Genomic DNA, 22,950 nt, shown 5'->3' with positions numbered 1-22,950 from the left:
CAGCGAGTGTGAAATGGGCAATCTGAAAGTGATCCGAACAGCCCTCACACACTTGCACGGACATTCATTGCATCATCGTGAGGGCCGTAAAATACTGGGAGCTGCTTAAATGCCCCTCGGTGAGGAGCTAGTTAAATAAAATACAGCACAATCATACTATGAAATATGCAATGTTGAAAAGAAAGAGACGTGTGTCCTGACAGAATAAAGTCTCCAAGATATTTAAGTGGAAAAATTATGGTCCAGGACAGTGTGTAAAGTATGCTTCTATATTTACAGGGGAAAGGAAAATCCACGCCTACATGTGCATGGAGACATAGAACGTCTCCAGTTACCCAAGAAAATAGCTGTTGTTTGTAGAGAGTTCAACCCAGGGTTGCAGAGAGTGCCAGAAAGCAACAACAGAGATGCAAAATGAAACAAAAGTTTATTTTTTGCAATACCTTCCGTAAATTACAAAGGCAAACTGCTAAAACTACAGCATATAACTTTTCAATATTTAACCAGAGTACTTGTAATAAATATGCATCCTGAAACAAGGTAAAAAGGCTACGCTTTGTCAAGCATCCTACAAAATTTCTCAAGTTTTATACTGTGCAGCATTTCTGTGCGGGAGCAGAGGGGGGCTGATTTGTGTTTTTCTTAAGTGCTGTAACAAAAAGTCCTTTCACATTTCTTTGGAGCATTTTTGAAACTGCTGAACTGACAAACAACTTAAGAAAAGTAACACCAAGCCTGAAAGCCATTTTCGCTTTGTTGTCACTGGTCGTCATCCAACAGAGCCAAGCGCCCTCTGGGCCCAGGCGGCCCTGCGGGACGCAGGCCCTGCCAGAGCAGGCCTGCACGTCCACTATAGACTTTGCAGATGTCTGCATTCTGTTTACATCCCTCGGTAAGGTCAACGTTGTAAGGGAAGCTGCAAGCAAGTCAGAAACATGTTTAACCCGAAAGGAAGGCGAACAGAACTATCCCCCCCCCGCCCAAGACCTTTGCTATGCACCACCAGGTTTACCGTATCAGGATAGTTAACTTCTAAGTTGAAAAACTGTGACTGACAGCGCCCCCAGAGATAATTTAGGGGCACTGGTGGAGCTGGGGCGATCAGTAAAAAGAGTATTTACTGTGTTAAGAAATGTGCTACAGCTCTGAGGACGCCACGGCAGAAATGCGAGGGGGCACAGCAGCTCAGATGGACTTGGCAATAATATACGTAACTACCTTTTGCTACAGCTGAAAACGTTGAGGGAAAAGTTTTATTTTTAAAAAGTCTTATTAAGCATGGTTACCTAAAAAATATTTTGTTAATATAGTCTAATGTGAATTTCAGTCAGTTAGGGGTTTAGATATGAAAACATCCTTAAGAGCCAATAAAAATATTGTAGAGAAAAAAAACACTTAAAAAATCGAGGTTAGGAACTATGAGGCATTTTTTTTGGCTGTAAACATGCAGGTCACCGTCCCTTGTTGAAACACAATTGTTTGGATTTCCTGAGCTTCACGGATAACGGCAGAAGGCAAGTTTGCATAGAAAATTTGCAACACCTCGACGATTTACTTAAAAACTTTTAAGGGCAATTTGCTGTTGTTTTTAAGCTTCATTATTTTAGTGAAGGGAGCTCACCAAGCCAAGATTGACAAGCCACTGATGAGCTATATAAGGCAGATGGGGGAAAAAGGATGGCAGAATTAGTTCTCAAATCCACAGGCTATCGCGATCAAGGGTCTGAAGCACGCACCGCATAACTAGCGCTGTACTAATTTGGTCAGAAGTCAAATCGTGGTTTGGGGATTGGAGACCAAAGGCAAAAAGAGCCCCACTGTGCTCAACGGCACAGCCAGAGTGTAGGAGCCAAAGCAGCAGCTACTAGGCGGAGGTGTCAACCTATCACTCAGCGATGACGAAGCCACGCAGGTTGTCAGGTCCTGAGGAGGGTGCCCACTCACCAGCGCTAGGGCTGGCTGGACTCCTGGGCATGGCAGGTCCCAGCTCTGGAATCAGCAGGGCCGATGGCACCTTTCACCTCTGCTGCTTTCAGGTCTCTAAGCAGTTCTGAGGAGGGCAGTCTTCTCCCGGGACCCGTCCTGCGAAAGAAGCCTTTGGAAGGGGAAGAAGCTAGGCTAAGGTCACGGTGCATGCCACGAATGAGAACAACGGCAGTGGTCGCCAGTGACTCCGGATCGGACACAGAGATGGACAACAAGGGGCAGTGTCCTGTCAAGGGGTCCACTCTACTTCTTCTGGGATTGGTTTTTACACATGGTGAGGATCTGCTTCAGTACTTTCTGGACATCTTCGTCCATCTGGCCCTGGGGAGTTCAAACAGAAGGCATTCGTTAGAACCTCACTGAAGTCCTGGCACTCTCTCCCCGAGCGAATGGGATGACTGCCTGGGATGATGCCCTTGGGCCCTGACCTTCCAAAGGAATGAATGGTGGCCCTAGCAACGCCCACGTTTCTGGGAGAAACTGAGTCAGAGAGGGCCTGCTCCCCACCTCGGAGGAGGATGAAGCCGGGTCTACCGGAGCCCTACGAAGGGCTTCCGGGGCCTCGGCTGCAAACATGAGCTCAGTTGGCCAAACCACCAACAGTCACAGCGGTGATGCCGACGGCGCTGAGAATATTGGCACACTTAGAAAATAAAGACGGGGCTCCTGACGCTGCCAGGGTAGAGGCAGGGGAGGGGCAGTAGCACACTCTCCTTCATTTCTGAACAAATGACGAGGCTGCTCTCAGTAGACGGGGCAGGATTCCCGACACGAAATCCAAAGCAAAGCAAAAGGCATCTCAGAGCTGTCCGATGTAGAGGATTCTCCTCTGATTCTCATTAGTTCTATTCCTTTAGGAGACCCAGCTACTTTGCAGGGTGTTCCCATACCTGCACAGCATACAGAAGATGCATCCTGTAAACCGAGATGACCTCCTGGTGTTGTTTCTTGCATTCCTGGAAAGATGCGATTTGACTTGGTTACAGAGCTTTAAACGACAAAAACTGAGAACTGCGAGAAAGCTGTGGTCGAATGTCCCCCAAGAGATTCCCTCCGTCGAATGCTCACATATGAAGCTTTTAAAGCTGCTGTGTATTTCTGAAGACCTGTCAATATTCTTAGGGGGGGAAAAAAGCTACCTATTTCCTATCTTGGCATGTCAACCCTGAAAGAAAATTCATGGTTAAATGTAACCATAAGGGTCCTTAAAAGAGAGATCAAGGTCAAAGGTGGAAGGAGGAGATGGGAGGACAGAACCACAGGTTGGAGCGATGTGCTTTGAAGATGGAGGTAGGGCCCGTAAGCCAAGGAAGTCACGTGACCTCGAAAAGTGAGAAAAGGAAGGGAAATGGGTTTTCCCCTTGAGCCTCGAGAGACACCCAGCCCTGCTGACATCGTGGCTTCAGTCTAGCAAGAAGTTCTGATCTCCAGAACTTCAAGATAACAAATTTGCGTTATTTTAAACCAAGTTTGTGTCGCTCTATTGCAACAGTCATAGGAACCTAATACAGATATGAGAAGACTTTTGGGTGAAAAGGGGGAGAGGCCAAGAAACAGCTTCCGATCTGGAGATGCGCAACTATCAGAGATCCTGGCCCACAGCAAGAAAAAGTTCTTGCCGCTGCCGGAGATGGTGCAATTGTTGCAGAAAAATGGAGAAGTAGACGGGGAAGAAGAAGCCCACTCCACAGTCCTGCCCATTCCCCTCCTCAGAGAGACATCCACTGCAGCTCGTGGCAGATAATGGCTGGCAATTCAACTAGCTCCTTCTTTTGCCCCCCGCCACCCCCAACGTAGCCCCCAGTCAGGTGCTCACTGAAGTACATACTCCTTCAGGCTGGGGCCATCCGTCCATGCCCACCTGGGCGCAGCAGAGCAGGCATGTAGTCGGCCTGGCCCCGCAGCCCGCACCCCACACCCCGCACCCCGCACCCGGCCTCGGAGCAAACCCACTCACAGCCAGCTGCGTCTGGAGCTGCTTGACCTGCTGCTGCAGCCCGTCCAGCTGCTGACTCTGCCTCTTGGAGGAGCTCGCTGAGTAGGAGAGCTGCGACAGGCTGTTCAGCGCCTCTTTCAACTTGGTGACTTCCTTCGACATCTCGTTTATCTAGTGAGAAAGGAGAACCATTGTCAATAGACAGGAACATGCCTGCAAAAGCAAAATTCCAGGTAACCCTAAGCCTTGACCATTGCCTCTGTTAGCCTCTTAGACTTGAGAATTTAGAATAAATTTTTTTTTACGTTTTAAAGGAAACTCATAAAACAAAACACATAAAATCAGACACACCAACAAAACCTTCTAAGGCCATTATATCCAAATAAGGGCCCAAGGTTAAATACTGTGGTTTGATGCATAAAGGTAACAAAAGCTATGACATTGATTTCCTTTTTTAATTATCTTAACAAAAACAGGATTTTAGGCATTGCTTTTTTCTTTGGAGACAGCTTTGTCTTACTCAATATCGCTGACATGCATGATCAGGAATAAGTTCTGGAAACCGTGACATCTCTGGACATCTTGTTTTACGGTAAACACACTCCCCCTTCCACTTCCCAGCCCCTTGCCCTTGGCTCTGGAAGCTCGTTCGAAACATTCATTATAATAAAGGCATAAGTGATCAGCAGTACTCTAGTCAGGGCCATGCAGAACACCTGACCCAGGGCACTGGGGTGCAGAGTGGATTCGGGCTCGAACCATCCTCCACTCCCTGTCCCTCAGGCCACGGCCAGCCCATCTCCGCTCACCTGCACCCCACACTCCTCCCCTCTTCTCCCCTCTCCTCCCCTCCACCTTGGAAAATGAGGGCCAGGAAAGGCAGTTTTTATACTGACTCGGGAAAGCCCACGGAGCTTAGGGAAGCGGGATTAAGTCTGGAAGTGTTTGGGTTCCCATACGACAGAGGAATCTGTCTGCATTCCAAAAGAGTTCAAGGTCAAGATCGGTCACAAACACTTTTCAGTTTGTGGCTTTACTTCTGATCCCTGACACTTGGCAGAGCTTCTGTAAAATAATTTTTAAAGAAAAAATATGGACCACATATGTGAAAGTGCTTTCGGATAAGGGAAGTGTATAAATAAATAAATAAATAAATAAATGTCTAACCGGCCCCAGCTGGGAAGCTGAGTGGGTTAGCGCATTGTCCTGACACAGCAAGGTTGTGGGTTCGATCCCTGGTCAGGGCTCATACAAGAATCAACCAATGAATACATAAATAAGTGGAACAACGAACCAATGTTTCTCTCTCTCCCCTGCCACCTTCTTCTCTTCTAAATTCAATAAATAAAAATAACATAAAATAAATGTCTAACCTACTATTCTAATGTGGCTCTGGGGACAGAGGGATCCATGTGCTGACCCTCCGAGCATTCACAAAAGGTTTGCATGAACCAACACCAAAAATGTTAACTACAGTCAAGGCAGCGAAGGTCCAGGGCCTACCAGCTAGCAACTTCACAGCAACAGAACCCCACCGACCTTCTTGTCTTTATCCTCCTCCAGTTTTGAAGAGTTCTCCGAACACCTCTTCATCTCTGCAAGCTCTTCCTGCGCATGCTGGAATTTTTGCAGAAGCTCATTTACTTCTTGCTCTTTGGATTTCAAGAGAGTCTGAACAGTTTCCTTTTCCCTTTTCAGTTGAGAGACCTCACTTCGAATCTGGGCAGCCTCTGAATGGGCTCTCTCTTTCTCTTTCACGGAATTCTTCAGTTTGGACGCCAGCACGCTCACTTCACTTTCCAGCGACGACTGGAGCTTCTCATAGGCAGCCCTGGGCACCATCGCCTCGGCCATCGCCGCCTTCTCCTCCACGAGCTGCTTCTCCAGTTTGGCCACTTCCGCCTCCTTGCTGGCCAGGTGCTCTTTCAGGGTGCCCATCTTCCCCTCCATCTCTTTGGCGGTCGTCCGCAGGGTGGTTATCACCTGCAGATGTTCTGTGATGGAGACCGAGTTCTCCTTCTGAGCATCTACCAGCTGCTTGAGCTGCGTCAACTCGTTCAGCACCTTTGAATACTGAGACTTCATTTCGGACAGTGACTCTTCCGCTCTGGCCCTGGACACGTTGGTCACCTGCATTAGTTTCTCGTGCTCCGCTTTGTGGATATAGTCCGCCGTGACATCTTCCAGGGACTTCCTCTTCCTGTAATCCTCCAGCTCGGCCTGGGCTTCCTTGTACAGCTGGGACAGCTCACTCACCTGCTTGTTGAGTTCGTCTATCATCCTGTTCATGGCCTCCTTCATGTCCCCAGCATCGTCGCCGGCCTCCGGGGTCACCTGGCTTTTTAGTGTATCTTTCAATCTCATGATTTCTTCTTGGGCCTCTTGGTACTTCTCGAACAAAAACGCCTTCTCCTTGTTCATACTCTCAATAACAGAGCAGTAAGAATTTTTCATCTCCTCATACTCTTCCACAGGCGGCTGAGTCACCGTCCCTTTCTCCCTCTCTACCAGCTTCTCCTCTAACTCCCTCACTCTCTCTTTATTTCTTTCACTTTCTTCTAACGCCCTCTGGAGATCCTGCTTTAGCCCCCGCATCTCCTCCTCAGTGACCCGCAGCTCCTGGAGGTGGGAGTAACTGCCCACACTCTCGGGCGAGACGAGGCCCAGCTTCATCTGCTTCTGCACGCTCAGGACTTCCTTCATCGCCTCCTCGTACTTGCTCTGAGTGTCTTTCAGCTTCTGGCTGAGGTCGGAGCCGTTCTCGGAAATCTCGGCGTTGTTCAGACACGCGGGCTCGGTCCTTCTGGACTGGAGCTCGGCCTGGAGCTGCTTCCTCTCTGCCTCGGAGCTCTCCAATCTCTTCTGCAAGTCTTGCAAAAGCTCTTGCAGTTGCTGGGCTCTGGCATCACTGTCGAGAGTGGGTTTGCTCACATACTGTGTTGAGACGGGTGGAGAGGATTTGGGGCCTGGGGGAGAGGTTTCACTAGGTTTCCCCAGAGACGGGGCCAAGTCCGTGTGAGTGGAATGGTAGGAGTCAAAGCTCAGGTCTGCTTCTGCCTCCTTGGGAGACTTGGCCTGAAAAAAAGGCGAGAGCAATGAACAGGCACCAAAGGTGTGGTCAGGTGAACAAGCAGCTGGAATGAATGAGAGAACCTCCAAAACCTCCATGTGGGAGAGCAGTGTGATCTTTATTTAAAAAAAAAATTATGCCCTGGCTGGTGTAGCTCAGTGGCTTGAGCACGGGCTGCGAACCAAAGCATCGCAGGTTCGATTCCCAGTCAGGGCACATGCCTGGGTTGCAGACCACAGCCCCTAGCAACTGCACATTGATGTTTCTCTCTCTCTCTTTCTCCCTCCCTTCCCTCTCTAAAAATAAATAAATATTTAAAAAAATTATTAGTATTATCAGTATTATTGCTTTACGTGGTTGTTTTTCCACGGGTACTCTTGCCTCATGCAAGCATACGGCCTGGAACCAGAGAGTCAGATCAACGACACTAAGCCTATTCTGTGTTCTCTCCAGTCAGACTTTCAGTGCCACTTTGGAAACAGGAGATTTGTTTTGGCTGGAAAGTCTCTGATTCAACTTTTTCCTTTATTTCTCATATTATGCTAGTTGCCAAGAGGGGAAATAAATGGGCTCAGTACAGCTATTTCTTACCAACTTCTTAAATTTGCTGAATGATCAACTTTAGTAAAGGGATGGCTAATCGTATCTATATATGCATTATAATTCGTCATATTATATATCATCCTATGTATGTAATTATATATAATTCACCAATTTAGAAACTTACAGAAATAGGGCTAAATGAATAACTCTCAAGAAAGAAGTAATTTGAAACTATAAAGTGCTTAAAGTTAACTATATTAAAAAAGAATAAACTAATGTTGATGTTCAAAATAAAATATCCTCTAGCCCTGGCTGGTGTAGCTCAGTGGATTGAGTGTGGGCTGCGAACCAAAGTGTCGCAGGTTCGATTCCCAGTCAGGGCACATGCCTGGGTTGCAGGCCATGACCCCCAGCAACCGCACATTGATGTTTCTCTCTCTATCTCCCTCCCTTCCCTCTCTGAAAATAAATAAATAAAAATCTTTAAAAAAAATATCATGTGACTAACCCTGGAAAACCCAGTACAGAATAGCCTTTCCCCTACAGAACAGTCTGTGGTAGCAGTCTATTTACCCACCTGCAATTTATCTTGTAATTCTTTATTGTGTAAGGTAAGAGATGCAACTTTTGCTTGTAACAGGACAAGAATATCTGGTTGGTCAGCTTCAGAACTTATATCCAGTAAGCTATCAGCACCTTGGGAAAGAGAAAGGCAATTAGGCTAACATGTAAATATTAAACTGTTATTTCTCTGACCTCTGAGAAACTCCCTTTCTGCCCAATCCTGTTCTTCTTCCTAGTCCTGACCATGAATGAAGGCCCCCGTCAGCTGGATAAACGGACAGCAATTCTTAGCACTGGGGTTTGTTTCCTTACTGGGTTTCTTTTTTCCAGCCTGGATGCACGGAAGCTCATCTGAAAATTCACAGATGTAGTCATGTATTTTCTATTCCCTTAAGCTTAGTTTGGTTGTTCTTTTTTTCTTCCCATTTCTGTGAATCCTTTTAGAAAGATTGCTGGAAGCCGGTTCACTTCTTAACCCCATCACTATTATGTAAATTCAAACTTTATCACCTACTTTGAAACTCTGCCAATAGCTTCCAACAAATCAATCTCTCTCTCTCCCTCCCTCTCTCTCCCTCTCTCTCTCTTTCTCCTTGCTTGCCTTAGTGAAAATAGAGCCTGCACACCACTGCCTGGACTAATTTCCCTAAAACATGCTCTGATAGAGGCATTCCTTTGGTTCAAGTGCTTTAATTCCTCTCCCTCCAAAAATAATCTCCAAATTCCTTTCTCTAGCTTGGGCCTCTAAGACCTGGCCCTAATCTACTGTCTCAGGTTTGTGACTCGTGACCTCCTTCTCTAGCGTCCCACATTCTTCTGACTCCAGGTGTCCACCGTACCCTCTGTTTCCTCAGCACAAGGCTGCTTCTTTAACTCCTCATCCACACGACTGCCCTTGCAGCATCTCTCTGGTTAGATGACTCTGAGGCATCCTTCCAGACCCATGCCAAACGCTGTCCCCTCCATAAAGCCTTTGCCGGCCACCGCACATGATACGGTCTTCTCCACACCCCACAGTAAACGCTGTTGGTGAGCCACCGCTTTTAGGCATCCCACTGATTATCACGCTGAAATAGCATCTGCAGCAACACTATTCGCAGCGCTCACTGACGGAGACAGAAGACTTGCTCCAGAATCTCATTCAACATACTGTGTCCTTCATCCAGAAAGTCTTCTTATGAAAAAAAAATGGCAGCTGGACAAAATAATATGCTTAGTGAGATAGCTGGGTGATTTTCTGGTGCAAACTCCTTGTGTTTATTGTAGACTGGCGAGGGTTTACAGACTGCATTCTGAATAGCACTGAGCTAAATTGTTTTCCTGTTATTTTTAATTTCCTCACAGCCATATCACTGCAAAGACGAAAGCTTTAATCTTAATTTGAAAGTATGCAAAATGCTTACTTCTGATGTCTAGTGCCAAAGCAGCAGCTTTGTTATGACAGGAAGTCTTGTGAGCATGGAGTGAGGCGGGACTGGGAGCTGTAATTCTAAGCAACAGAAGTTACTTCTACGATACAACGGATGAATCCTGAGGCGTCCAGTGTAACAACTGTTTGGTTATGTGAACAGTGATTTCTGCCGGGAACGAGAAAGTTTCCTATTTCTAAATTCCGTAAGTTAAAGGGTCCAAGCACGTGAAATGCTAAGACTAAGAAACTGAATTTTCTGGCAAAAAAGGACCTTTGAATCGATAGCCTCTATCTTTTACATTGATTCTAAAGGTACTTATACTGCATCCTTAAAGGGCAAACCCACAGGACGGACTCCTGATACAATGAATTAAACCCTGTCTCCGTGAAGACAGTACGACTGTGTGCGATTTCATTAACACGCGGTGTTTGCGTGCGTCTATTGGAAACCCCAGGGAGGTGCCTGGCTGGCTCTTCCTGCAGGAGAACCATGTGCTGCTTGCCGTCAAGGGGTGTTGCTACCTGACAGCTCACAGCCGGCGAGCCTCATCTCAAAATACTGGTTTTAAATGCGTAAAATAGAACAGACAGGCTCCAGTAATTTAAGAACTTATTTTGTAGCAGAATAAAGAAGAAGATCCGGCAGCAGGTCTAATGACGGCCATCACTTCTAGGAGAGCTGTTGCACATGTTATTTCGAGCTACCTGTAACAACACGAAGGTGACGGGACATTATCTGTGAATTCTCTTGGTGTCGGCACCACTGGTTCACTTATACCACTTGGGTTATTGCCTACATTCGTCACTGAAGGGAGTGCTAAAATTCAGTTTGAAACAGATGAAAAGAGAGATGCGTTGTTTCACATCCAGGCTCTGAGACTCCCTATAACCCAGGTGGAGGCCCCCTGAAGTCCAGAGGGCACCAGCCTGCGCGGCGTCGGCAGCTCTGGGGCGGCACGCCGGGCTGCTCCGGCGTCCGCACACAGAGGAGCCCTGCCTGGCCTCTGCTCTCACCGTGTGCACGTGGGACGACAGAAACCGGGCAAGGGAACAAAATCAGACGCGTGCGGCTTACCTGTGGTGCTGTCGCTCAGCCTGTCCTTGTTTTCCCGGATGGAACTGATCTCAGCCTGCTGGAACACAGAAGTGACTTACAAGAATATCCCTGCATGTAACATTCCACCCAAGAATCAGTCCAATTTTCCTCCTTGGTGTTCTCTTATTAGAAAGACAGAAAATCTCAAGGATGGAAGATATTTTAAAATGCCAATGAACGGAAGTGGCAATTACTACTGAAGCATCATTTCTAAAGCATTAGAAGTTCCAGACCGCATGTTCTTAAAACGTTTTCCAGAAATTTCATTAAGTATCATACAAATATCTGTTAAGATGATAACAACTTTGAGATCCTAAAATTTGAGATGGCAAACACTACTTCACAATGAAGTCAGATAGAAAGTTTTACCCACCTGGTTAATACACTGATTAAAATACATGAGAAGTGCCCTAGTTGGTGTGGCTCAGTGGACTGAGCCCTGGCCTGCAAACCAAACGGTTGTTCAAACCAAACTGGGTTCAATTCCCAGTCAGGGCGCATGCCTGGCTTGCAGGCCAATGTTTCCCTCCCTCTTTCTCCTCCCCTTCCCTTCTCTCCAAAAATAAATAAATAAAATCTTAAAAAAATAAAATAAAATACATGAGAAGTACTTCTTAGCTTTATCATTTTATACATTAATTGCTATTACTATATTACTATTAATATTTCCAAGAGAAATGATAATAAAGAAGACCTGTCACAGAAGATAAAGGTAATTTTATAAAGGAAATAAAAATTCTTCTGGCCTTGGATTGACAATCCCCTCAAGATTGCCTCTAAATCTTTGTCCCTGGATATCTGTTAACATATTGCAAAAGTTCTTGTAATTTCAAAGTCAGAGTTTCAATTCAAAACAAGGGACAGCGAATGGCCAGAAATGACTAGGTTTCATCTACACGAGCCACAGCCATGGTAAGAGGGAGACTTTTCCAGCAAAGGAACTTTTGTGAAGGCCAGTGTGCTAAAAATAAAGTGGGTTACTTTTGGCAAGTGCTTATCTTGACAGAAAGCTGTTTTTTACTTTGAAAACATATATGCTTATTTCTATTTTCCAAGTATATTAATGTATAATAGAGTACACCCACTTAAAGGGTACAATTTGAGGGGCTTTGACAGCTGTATACCCATGGAACCACCACCATCATCAGCGAGACAGACCATTTCCATCATCTCTGACACTTCCTCGCGTCTCATCGCAGCCAACCCCTGCCCGCCCGTTCCCAGGACTCGCTGCTCTCCCTTTCGCATGTCTCTAGAATTCCCACACGCAGCATGTCACAGGGAATGGAATTCGTGTCTGGCCTCTTTCACACAGCATAACGACTTTCAGATTCCTCTACAATGCTGCTTGGCTGGCACTTCTTTTCTTTTTTATGGCTAAGTAATATTCCATTATATGGATAAATGCCATTATCTTTATCCATTCACTTTTTGAAGGACATCTGGATTGTTTCTAGTTTGGAGATATTTAAGTAAAGCTGCTATAAACATGGGTGGCTAGATCATAGGTTGAACTTTAAGAAAAACTCAGCAAACAGTTTTGCAAAGAAGTTGTACCACCTGACACTCCCACCAAGGGTGTCAGAGTCCTGATTCTCCCTTGTCGTCACCAGCTGGTATTTTTAATCTCTTTAAACTTTAGCATTCTAACTAGCGTCACTTTTTTTATCTTTTTATGTTTTGTAAAGGTATTGATGCATTCTATTTCTGAAAATAACAATTTGTGCTATTATTCTTTGAATACACTGCCTCCTTTGAGCCATAAGTATATGAGGAGATAGTAGAGTACTAACTGTAAGCGTATTAACTTCCTTGCCTTGCCTAACCTTGTACAGATATTCATCTTAGGAGTTCATTAGCAAAATCTGGTGAAAGTGAGGGAAATGACAGGTCTGTTCCTACCTAGACCTAGTGATAGGTCTAGTGAGGGAAATGATCTTTTCCAGGCCACTGAGCATCCAAGTTAAAAAAACTATCTTTAGTAACCCTTAGATGGGGGAAATACATAATTGTACCATTAAAATTTCACTTTAACAATAATAAATTTTACTTCCTTTCCAAGTGCAATTTGCTAGTGATTATAAGGTAAAACAGATAATGGACTGAAATATCATCCCATCCATTACAATACTTTCCAACCACAAATCTACAGAACCAGGTGAAATAAAACCTAATGGATTTTTAAAAAAATTTCTAAAATAAATACACATTACTGTTTCCTGACTAATACTGTTCCAGTCAGGAAAAAGTTTAATTAAAAATATACAATTACTCAGTAAGACATCAGAGAACAACAACTCCTTTCTTTTGACTGGCATTATATCAACTCAGTTTAGTAAAAGACTGGTTATCAGGTAAGTTTCATCTTTGTCCCTTTTTATTAAATGAAGAAATTAATTATTAGCTAGAGAATGTAATTTATTCATCCTGTTCTTTCTGTATGGGGTCCACGCCAGGAAAATAATCAAGGGTGCTTTTTGATGAGAAGTTTGTAAACGGATCACTGAGAAGTACATTCTTCTGTTTTGCCTAGTGTGGTATAACTTAAACCAAGTCTACTAAGTATCATCCAATTCACCAGCAAAAAAAATGAACACAGGGAGGAAATACCTTGAAGGGTGGTTCAGCAAAAAATGCTGATTCCTTTCCTGAAATGGGTGTTGAAGTTATTGATCTTGGGGAAGACACATCACTCGACTGAAAAAAAGAAGAAAAAGAAAACCATCAATAAAGAATGCATCTTCGAAGTCTTGTCTTCTCCAGCGCCAAAGTATTTAACCAACGCAAATAAGTCTCACAGTAATTATCCTTCGTTTCAATTATTTGCGGGGGTAACATTTTCAGTATAATTCAGATATGGAGAATACTTTCTGAAAGTTTGCAGATTATAGCTACATAACTTTGATCCTATATTTACTAGAATCGATTTTAAAAATCTATTAAAACTTCTACTGCAGGTTGAGAATACTATTAACGAACGTGCTAGCAGAGGTAAAATGACGGATGCGATGAGATAGTCCTCTCAACTATTTTAATATGGATTGTTCTGTCTATTGTTCTGCCTAGTTCTGGGAGGAGCAAGCCCCAGCTTGTTCTTATTTGGCACGTCTGCACCCCCTCCTCTGGGCAGTTGTCACTGTGACCCGGAAGGGAAGCTGTGTTTAGGTCAACCTTAAACGCACCACATTTTTCGGCCTATTAAGACGCACCCCCCAAATTTGGGAGGAAAATGGGGGGGTGTCTTATAGTCCGAATGTAGCTTACCTGGCTAGTAAATGTAGTTTACATTTACATTGGTGAAATATTATGTTATTTATGTCATTAAATATTTTACTACATTTTTTGCTTCTACAATCTTTTCCTATTTTCCTCTAAAACCTGGGTGCGTCTTATGGTCTGGTGCGTCTTAGAGTCCAAAAAATACGGTAAGTATAAAGGCAAATAGATTTTCACAGTGTTTTCAGAAACCAATTAAAATTCATTTTCAACTAACCGCCTCACCAGCTATCCACTCTCCTGTCCTCCACTGGAGCTGTTAACAGGAGGGACTCAAGGAACCAAACTTGTTACCTTAAGGAAAAAGTCTCTGTCATGGAGATTTTGAGAAATTTCCTTGAGGCATTTAAAAAAGATACCATTCATTTCCCCAGTTCTAAAATAAATTAAGAATCAACCATGTTCCACACTAACAATCAGAATCCTTCCTATCACAATCTGTCATTTAAAACCACTGAAGAAAATCTCATATGTGCGTTTAAGGTTCGACTGATTCTACGGCATTTCTTTTCAGCCCAGACACAGAATGACAAAACGACGCCTTTGCCGCTGCACGCTTGTTCACTGGGGAGCGGCGTTTGTTTTTACCTGGGTAGGACTGATAGGAGGTGGTGGAGCTTTGCGTTTTTTTGGAGTTCCACTTCTTTCTGAGCTTATTTTAGACACTTGATCGTGCTGGAAGTTATCACAGTCCAAAGAACGGAGGTGGGTTAGTTAGGTTAGTGAAGTCTGAGCACACAGCTTCATCCAACAACGAGAAAAACCTCACAGTTCATGCATCTCTTACTTTGTCAAGATCTGCAATCTGCTACCAACACAAAAACAAGTAACGTGCATGCTCCCAGTTTTCTCCCAGCAGCCCATGCTTTCACAGCAAGAAGATACAATACACCAGACACAGTCAGATCATGTTGGTGGGGAAACTGCAGAAGGAGAGGATGAGGAGCCGTCTGCCACAAGTGAGAACCCGGAATACACTCATAGACTAACTCTCCTCGTGACACAAAGCGGTGAGTGGAATTGTCCCCATTTTGCATTGCTTCCGTTCCTTTCCTTAAAGAATGTCAACATGGGGAAAGGAAGAACCTCATCTCTAAAAGTTATGGATAAATGGTAACACCGTTCATATGCAATAAATTCAGTAGTGAGTTTTGTGTTTATGATTTCTTAAAAAAAACTCTGATATATAAATAAACAGCCAAATATAACATCTCATTAATAGTAAAGTAAGTGACTATGTTTTTAGAAAAAAAAACCCTCCAAAATAAAGGGCAAACTTCTCAGTTTCTGTGTAACACTAATGGCATATTTTTTGAAAAGCCCCAAACTAAAAGGAAATTAAAAGGAAAAGCTGAATATCTTCTTTTCACTAAATATCTAATGTTGCCATGGATGTACTAGTGTACTAGGGCTACAATCCATGGGACATTGCAAGTATTTAAAATATTGCTACTCATTCTCCGAGTTTAAACTGGACCAAACACTTCCACAACAACAGGAAATATTAGTACATTTCAGAAGAAGATAAAATTATAAGTAGCAGGTTTAAAGTGATAAGCTTTGAAATAGGGTAAACAATTTAGAAAACATTTACCACCTTGTAACGATGAATTGTTTACTCTGAAGATATTTCACTCCTTAAGTATTTTCAACATAGTCTTTACCACTTTTCTAAGACCATGGAATGGTTTAATTGGAACATTTTCAAATTTTCACAAACAAAGATGAAACAACAAATCCCCTCCCCCAAAGATAAATACCTGCTTTGGTTTCGTTGGTGTCTTCAGATCTACAGAGGAAAAAGTGGGGAGAAAAGGAGAACGATAAGAACCATAATAAGTCCTACTCACTTTGGGTAGGGGGATACACATCCGATATGCAACGTACTTAACACTTCATTTTTCTTCAAGAACATGTTTGAAGGAATAATAAAATATATCATATTGCACAAATTCCTTTTTCCTTTGGGGAACACAGAGTGGATGAAAAAAAAACAACCCTGGCTCTTTTCTTTCACATACCAGCATCCTGAGAGATTTTTGATAATAGAAGGCTTTGAATTCCTGCGTTTTCTGAGAGTTTGGAATAATGTAAGGCATTGTGTCCCAGCGAATCTACAAGGGTCAGGTCTGCGCCTTTTTTGATTAAGGCCTCTGCGATGCCGGAGCTGCCGATCTCACAGGCCACCATCAGGGCGGTCCTGAGGAGAACAGGAGATGCCAAGTTAGTTATAGCAAGAGGTGGGAACCCACCCCCTGTCTTAAAACCAGGGGAAGAGCGTGTGCAGTTAAAACTGGGCTACACGTCATCTTCTAGAGGATTTGAAACGGAATGCTATCACTATGAAGTTAGGGAGGCGTTCTCTAAAACCTCAGATTAATTCAGAACATGAAGCCCTCATAGGTCAAACAACACAGACACAATCTTGTATGCATCATCTTCTAAATAGGATGGAGTTTAATATGATTGGCACAGTCATTATTAAATGATTGGCACAATCATTTTCATTAAGGTGAAAGATCTTGTTGTTTTTTTTCCACCTTAAGCATTCCAAATGACCTATGCATTATTAGGGTGATTTCTGTCAAAGAAATCAACATTTACTTTTCATTCATTTTGCATGAAGAGTCACAGGAAATGGCCTATTCACTTGAGCATTTAATAACCTCATCACAGACTCAATGATGTTCCCAGAGGTCTGGGCAAAAAAAATTTTTTTAAGTCAAAACAGGTTCTTGATGATTCAAAAAGGCAGAAAATCAAAAAGCGAGTTAAAACCACTTCATAGCCGATGATCCCAACTACAGCTACGGCAGTTCCGAAGAGTCTCAGGGGGCGGGGGACACTGAAGCCACACGGTTTCCGATTCTGCGGTACCTTCCGCTCTTGTCCCTGGAGTTGACATCCGCTCCGTGATCCAGGAGGAAGCGGCAGACCTCGCTGTGGCCGTTTTGTGCTGCCAGAAGCAGTGGTATGTTCCCATCCTAGGAGACAAATGCAGGTAAAGACTTTTCACGCAAGCCCTGGCTGGCGTAGCTCAGTGGATTGAGTGCGGGCTGCAAACCAAAGTGTGGCAGGTTCGATTCCCAGTCAGGGCACATTCCTGGGTTGCAGGCCATGACCCCCAAGCAACCACACATTGATGTTTCTTTTCTCTCTCTCTCTATCTCCCTCCCTTCCCTCTCTAAAAATAAATAAAATCTTAAAAAAAAAAAGACTTTTCACATAGATGCCAAGGCCAGAATGTCCCCATTCGCTCTACATCTGTTCCCAGATTATCCTGCTGGTCTGACATTTGACTCCCTGCTCCCCTGGGACAGTCTGTGCTCCCACTGGGGTGCTACTATATCCGGGCACGACTTTGCCAACAGACTTTCACCCTTTGCTTTTCCTCGGGAGCCTCACAAGTTGCTTGTGTTCCCTGGGCCATCAGCCCGGTGATGATACCAGAGCGCGTGGAACACAAAGCATGCAAAGGCTGCAGGCGGTGTATGCGCCAGGTTTACTGGGCGACGGTTCTGGAGAAGCGAGGGGTGTGCTTCACACGGCACGGGGAGGTCCGCCGCCCTCTGAGCAGGCTCCTCCGAGCGGACTCTGCGTCCTGCCCAGCCTCTACCGTCTTCCTGGAAAGCACCCTCTTTCCTAATCTTACTATGTATCAAAACCTAGAATAGCCCTGGCCAGGTGACTCGGCGGGCTGGAGTGCTGTCCTGTATACCAAAAGGTTGAAGGTTCGATCCCAGGTCAAGGCACATCCCTAGGTTGCTGGTTCGATCCCTGGTTGGGGCACATACAGAAGGCAACTAATGTTTCTCTCTCATATCCACGTTTCTCTCCCTCTCTCTCTCTCTCTCTCCCCCCCTACCCCCCATGCCCTTTCCCCTCTCTCTAAAACCAGTACTTGTATCCCAGGGTGAGGATTAAAAAAAAAACAATATAAATGAAGAGTTTGTGTTATCACTGTCACATGACTAGATAAAGAGATGGGTGGGGAATGATTTACTAAGTTCCAATATGACAATCAGCAATTCCTTTGGAAAAGAAAGAAAATCAGACCCCCAACTCATAGACATGCATTAAGATTTTAAACATAACAATACAGAACAAATGAAGAAATACCAGAAGAATATACAGGCATCTGTTTGCACAAATCTACACGAAGAGGGCCAGTTTCAATGACACAAACACACGAGAAGCTTTGATTCTGCCCTTGCCTGGGACGCCCCCTACAAATGGGGTCAACGGTGATTTTTACAGTAGATGTGTTTCATTCAAATAAGCAAAGGGAAAAGATGAAGTCACAGTATCTCCAATTATTTTAACAGGGGGGATTTGTTATGATAGAATTGCTGCTTGAGGATTAAGTCTCCTTTCAAAGTAGAGTTTCAGACACAGTTCTAAAAAATTATCTCTCAGAAGTTACACCAGGGCCTGGTTATAAGGAACTGAAACGCAGGGGGTGTGAAGTCATTCACAGAGTCCACAGCTCACTTCACAGTATCTCCGTGACGTGTGAGTGTGTGCCCACTGATTCCCACGCAGCAGCAGGAGACTGAGCCTTGGAAGCAGGAGCCATGGGCGTGTGAACTTACTCTCCAGATAGCCCGGGGGGGGGGGGGGTGGGTAAAACAGCCTAGAAGTGGCCATTGCAATTGGAGAACCCTAACCAGCAGCACCCATGCCCCACCCAAAAGCATAAAACTTCTACTTAGACTTATTTTTTAAGTTTTCAAAATCAAGAAACCAAGTCTTATTGATATTTAAGTTGATGGCAGGCCATACAGATATCCTTATGTGTAAGTGTGCATGTATGGGAATGGGAAGTGCATGCTGCAAAGTGCTTTACTTGTGATTGAGGGACCAACGGGGGATATAATACTTCCACCCATTTTGCAGAAGAGGCCCTAAATCGAAAAGCCATTGAATCTGCCAAATACTTAGGCCTCCAACGTCAGCGACTGTCAGTGCTCTAGTACCTACTGTGCGCCTCCGCCTCCCGTGGCCACCTGGTACTCACCGAGTCCTTGAGGTTCACGGGGCTTCTGTGCTCGCACAGCACCTGCACAGCCGGAAGGCAGCCTTGTGCCGCTGCGGAGGGGAAAACAGAACACCACAACGACTCACAAAGCTACTCTCACACACATGGCATCACCTCGTGCTCCTGGGGAGAAGCGGAAGCTCCGCCCCATTTGCACCTGCTCACTCTGGCTGCACTGCAGTGCGATGGGGAGGGGGAGAGGTATTCTCAATCACGGTTTAATTACTCAGGGTTGGCCAGCCATGGCCCATGGGCAAACATCAGGTTTAGCTTTTCCACAACTAGCCCGAAAAGAAATTTGTCAGTCTCATCATCCCCAGGTTCAACATTCTGTCACTCGGGGGTGTGTCACAAGTAGTGAAACAAAATGTTGATGACTGATGTTCTTAATGAGCATCAAATCAGAAAAAATCTGTATTGCCCATTACTTGAAATCTACAAACGCTTATGGGTATCTCTTAGTTTAATCAAGAACCTTAAGTTAATTCAAATTTAACCAAGACAATTTTTTACTGGTTATTTGGCAGGCAACTCATGAAATGTAGATGTATTCCTTGGTAATGCTACAAGCATTGCAAACAGAAGAAAATGGGATTGCCTAAGAATAATAACAGAAAACAGCCCAAGAATAACATAGTGAGTTTAATGGCTTGAGTCAGGAGTGGGTCTTACGGCAGAAGGCAAGTACGAGGATGCGAGTTACCTGCATAATGCAAAGCGGTTTTCCCAGAGCTGTCGGTACTTTCAGCCGGGCACTTAGACTGTAAGACAGAAACAAACAAATCACGGAATCAAGCTGGGTTCGAGTCAGTTCATCTTTTTCCTGCAAAGCATGATGGGCCTTGTTGGGAGGAGTGTAAACATGAATGGGCCCCAATCACCATGCTCCAGATGCCTGCAGTCTGTTACAGGGAGGAGGACTCATCTCCAAGTAATCACGACACGGGCAAACTGTCACCCTGCTGCTCCAGCCACCTCCTCCTGTCCCTTACCCCATCCCCATATTCCCACCCATCCCCATCATCCCCACAAGCTATCAAACATACTCTCCAATTTTTCATCTCAATGCGATCATCCTCTCCACCTAATTCCAGCCCTAATTCTCTGTCCCCTTTCCAAAACCCACTTTCTCCTCAAGAATTGTCTACACACAGTCCACACTTCCTCACCTGCCACTCATTCCGGAACCCATAGGCAGATGTTTTCCTTCAAGACTCCAGAGAAAGGCCCTTGTCAAAGTCACCAACAATCCTTGCATTTCCAATGACAGTGAACATTTGGTCCTCCTCTGCCCAATGACCTCTCGCCAGCAGCCCTCTCTGGCACTCCACCCCTCTGCTCCTAGAGCCCTGCCTGGCCCGTCCAGTCCTGGTTTTCCTCCCACTGCTGGGGCCGCCACTCCTCCTGTAGCCAAACATAAAACCTGGGGTTCCTCAGCACTGTCTCTAAGCTATCTTCCTTGGTAATCTCATCCACATCTACAATCTAATGCCTCCCAAATGCATATCTTTTTAAAAAAGATTTTATTTATCTACTTTTAGAGAGAGAAGGGAGGGGGAGAGAGAGAGAGAGAGAGAGAGAGAGAGAGAGAGAGAGAGAAACATCAACGTGTGGTTGCTGGGGGCCGTGGCCTGCAACCCAGGCATGTGCCCTGACTGGGAATCCAACCTGCAACACTTTGGTTCGCAGCCCGCGCTCAATCCACTGAGCTACGCCAGCCAGGCCAAATGCACATCTTAACAACAGCAATAATATCATCTAAATATTAGCTGTGATGTGCCAGACACTGTTCTAAGAACTGTTTTAAGGCTCCTAACGGCCCTTGTTGGACACCATCATTTAGTCCCGTTTTTGATGAGGACACTGAGCTACAGAGATGTGAATAATTTGTTCAGGTCACAGTAAGCAGCAGAGCCAGGATTCGAACCTAGACAGGCTGAGCTGGAGCTGTGTTCTCATCTGTACACAAGAGGTCATCTCTGAGCACCAGGCTGGATAACCTACTGCCTGGTTCCCAGTGCCATGCTGCTGTCTCACAGGCAACTCAAGTCCAGCACAGCCAAATCTTCTGGGTCCTTCCCCTCCCCCACGACCCACCCAATCCTCCAATGTTTCCTTGTCCGTCAATGGCATTACATCAACCTAGTCTACGAGCCAGAAACTACTGATTCCTCTCTGATTTCACCTCCTCCTCCCTCCACTATGTCCTGACCATTCTGCTCCAGAAACACACCCCAGGTCTACTGTCTGGTTTCTCCATGACAACCTGGTGTGAACCAGCACCTCCCCACCTGGACAGACACAGCAGCCTCCCTCCTACCAGCTCTCCACAATTCTGCATTTTCCCCATTTAACCAACGCTCTGTACAATTAGAGAGATCTTTTAAAACAGTCACTCTTTACGTAAAAGCTCTTCCAGTCGCACACTGCACTTACATTAATTACAGTCTGTCCATCATGACATGCAAGGTCCATCCCCTGTGCCTTTATTTCTCTTCCTCCCGTGCTTTGCCCCAGGCCCGCTCAATGGCTTTCTTTCCTCTTTAACTAGTGCCTTTCCTACCTCAGGCCTTTTGTATTTGCTGCTGTGTCTGCTTGGAGTGTTTTCCCCTTGGCTCTTTGGATGGCTGAATTCTCAGCCTGATTATCACCTCCTCCATGAAGCCTTCCCTGAACACTACCCTTCACTCCTCTCCACTCCCAAGTATCCTGTTATTTTCTTTTCAGTGCTGTGTAATTTTAAATGTGTCTTGTGTACTTGTTTACCAGACTGTAAGCTCCGTCAAAACAGGGGCTGCTGTGTTCATGAGTATATAATATATTCAATGCCTGATACAAGTGCCCGGGGAACACTTGTCAGAAGAAAGGGAGGGGTGGAGAGTGGGCTATCCAGGGAGGGAGAGAGTTCATTTGAATGGAAGGTTTCACAAGGCTCTATTTGTACTCACTGCCTTGAGGAGCTAGACCTTTAAAACGGCAGCCACTGGAGAGGGCAAGTGTCTCTAGCAGACAGGTAGTAAGAGCTTCGGTCTAGAGAGCCCAGAGAGAAGAATAAATACAGAGGGTGCAGGAGTGAGGGGTAGCGAGGGGTAATAGGGGTCACATCACAGAGGGCATGGGTTGCCAAGACGGGAGGTGAAGAACTAACTAGAGAGGCGCAGGGCCCAAGGGAAGCAACCCATCAGGACATCAAAGCCCTAGGTTTTAACTACTATCTGGAAATAGCATTCAGACAACTTGTACGTTCGGGGAGGCAAGGACAGGCAACCTTAGAGGGAAATGTCTGTCTGCCCTTCAGTGGTGAGAAGAATGGGGCTCAAGTTCCACCTTACCATGCTTTGGCCTAATTTTAGAACAGCACAAGGAACTGTTTAAAGGCTTCAAAGATTCCAGAGAAAAACCCAATCCATTTGCATAACCAGATATAAGATTACAGGAGAGGCTAGAATATCTGGTCCTTGCCCATGAGGATTTCTAGCTTGTCAAGTTCATTCTTCCTTAAAATCAGAGCCAGATGCACGGTCTGGGTAGCCAAGCCAGGAGGGGAGTGGAGGTTTAGAACACAGAGAAGTCTTAACAACTGAGAAAAGACCAAGGGAGCGGAGGCGGGGCACTAACGTGGGCAAGTCAACAACTCTCACTTGCCCAGAGTGCCCACCCAGTCCCAGAGAGGGCAGATGAGAAGAGTTCTATCTGAACCGTTTTCAGGGAGAAGCCTCATCATAAAAATAATGAGCATCACAGATGTGGACCTGTTTTTCTTGAATTTCACGTCAAAGACCTGTGAAGGCTCAGTATCCTGGCGTGGGCAGTGGCTTGCATCATGTAATGCAAGACAAGGAGCTGTGTGGTCAGCAGAGCAGGTCAAGCTGAAGAACGCGGCCACGTTCCTACATCAGAATTGCAAAGTCAGGTTAAAGCAAGCTGCCGGGCTGGCAAGCAGCGCTCCGAAGGCCGCGACCACAGCCCCATAGAACAGGCAGTACTCCAAACGCATCCTTGACTGAACAGCCAGCTTGCATTCTGACCG

General features: G+C 45.2%; 1 protein-coding gene across 3 annotated transcripts in view; it reads right to left on the bottom strand.

The window, feature by feature from the left end:
- Positions 1–408: 408 nt before the first annotated feature.
- RAI14 (retinoic acid induced 14) overlaps positions 409–22,950 on the bottom strand; it is a 126,377-nt gene continuing 103,835 nt past the window's right edge. Inside the window, exons 6-18 of one of the 3 annotated variants that reach the window (XM_045847852.1) lie at positions 19,624–19,681; positions 18,900–18,970; positions 16,760–16,866; positions 15,904–16,082; positions 15,643–15,671; positions 14,471–14,557; positions 13,217–13,303; positions 10,586–10,643; positions 8,113–8,231; positions 5,462–6,997; positions 3,944–4,093; positions 2,877–2,942; positions 409–2,307 (exon numbers count right to left, since the gene is read on the bottom strand). In XM_045847852.1, the coding sequence (XP_045703808.1) occupies positions 2,230–2,307; positions 2,877–2,942; positions 3,944–4,093; positions 5,462–6,997; positions 8,113–8,231; positions 10,586–10,643; positions 13,217–13,303; positions 14,471–14,557; positions 15,643–15,671; positions 15,904–16,082; positions 16,760–16,866; positions 18,900–18,970; positions 19,624–19,681 (2,625 nt within the window). In that variant the 3' untranslated portion in view covers positions 409–2,229. The remainder of the gene's footprint in view (positions 2,308–2,876; positions 2,943–3,943; positions 4,094–5,461; positions 6,998–8,112; positions 8,232–10,585; positions 10,644–13,216; positions 13,304–14,470; positions 14,558–15,642; positions 15,672–15,903; positions 16,083–16,759; positions 16,867–18,899; positions 18,971–19,623; positions 19,682–22,950) is intronic. The other 2 variants (XM_045847851.1, XM_045847853.1) reach the window with 2 other exon arrangements.

The sequence above is a fragment of the Phyllostomus hastatus genome, unplaced genomic scaffold (assembly GCF_019186645.2).
Source record: "Phyllostomus hastatus isolate PE091 unplaced genomic scaffold, TTU_PhHast_1.1 phas_contig_58, whole genome shotgun sequence".
Taxonomy (NCBI): Eukaryota; Metazoa; Chordata; class Mammalia; order Chiroptera; family Phyllostomidae; genus Phyllostomus; species Phyllostomus hastatus.
The sequence above is the reverse complement of the archived record's forward strand: the minus strand, read 5'-3'. Positions and strand labels throughout refer to the sequence as shown.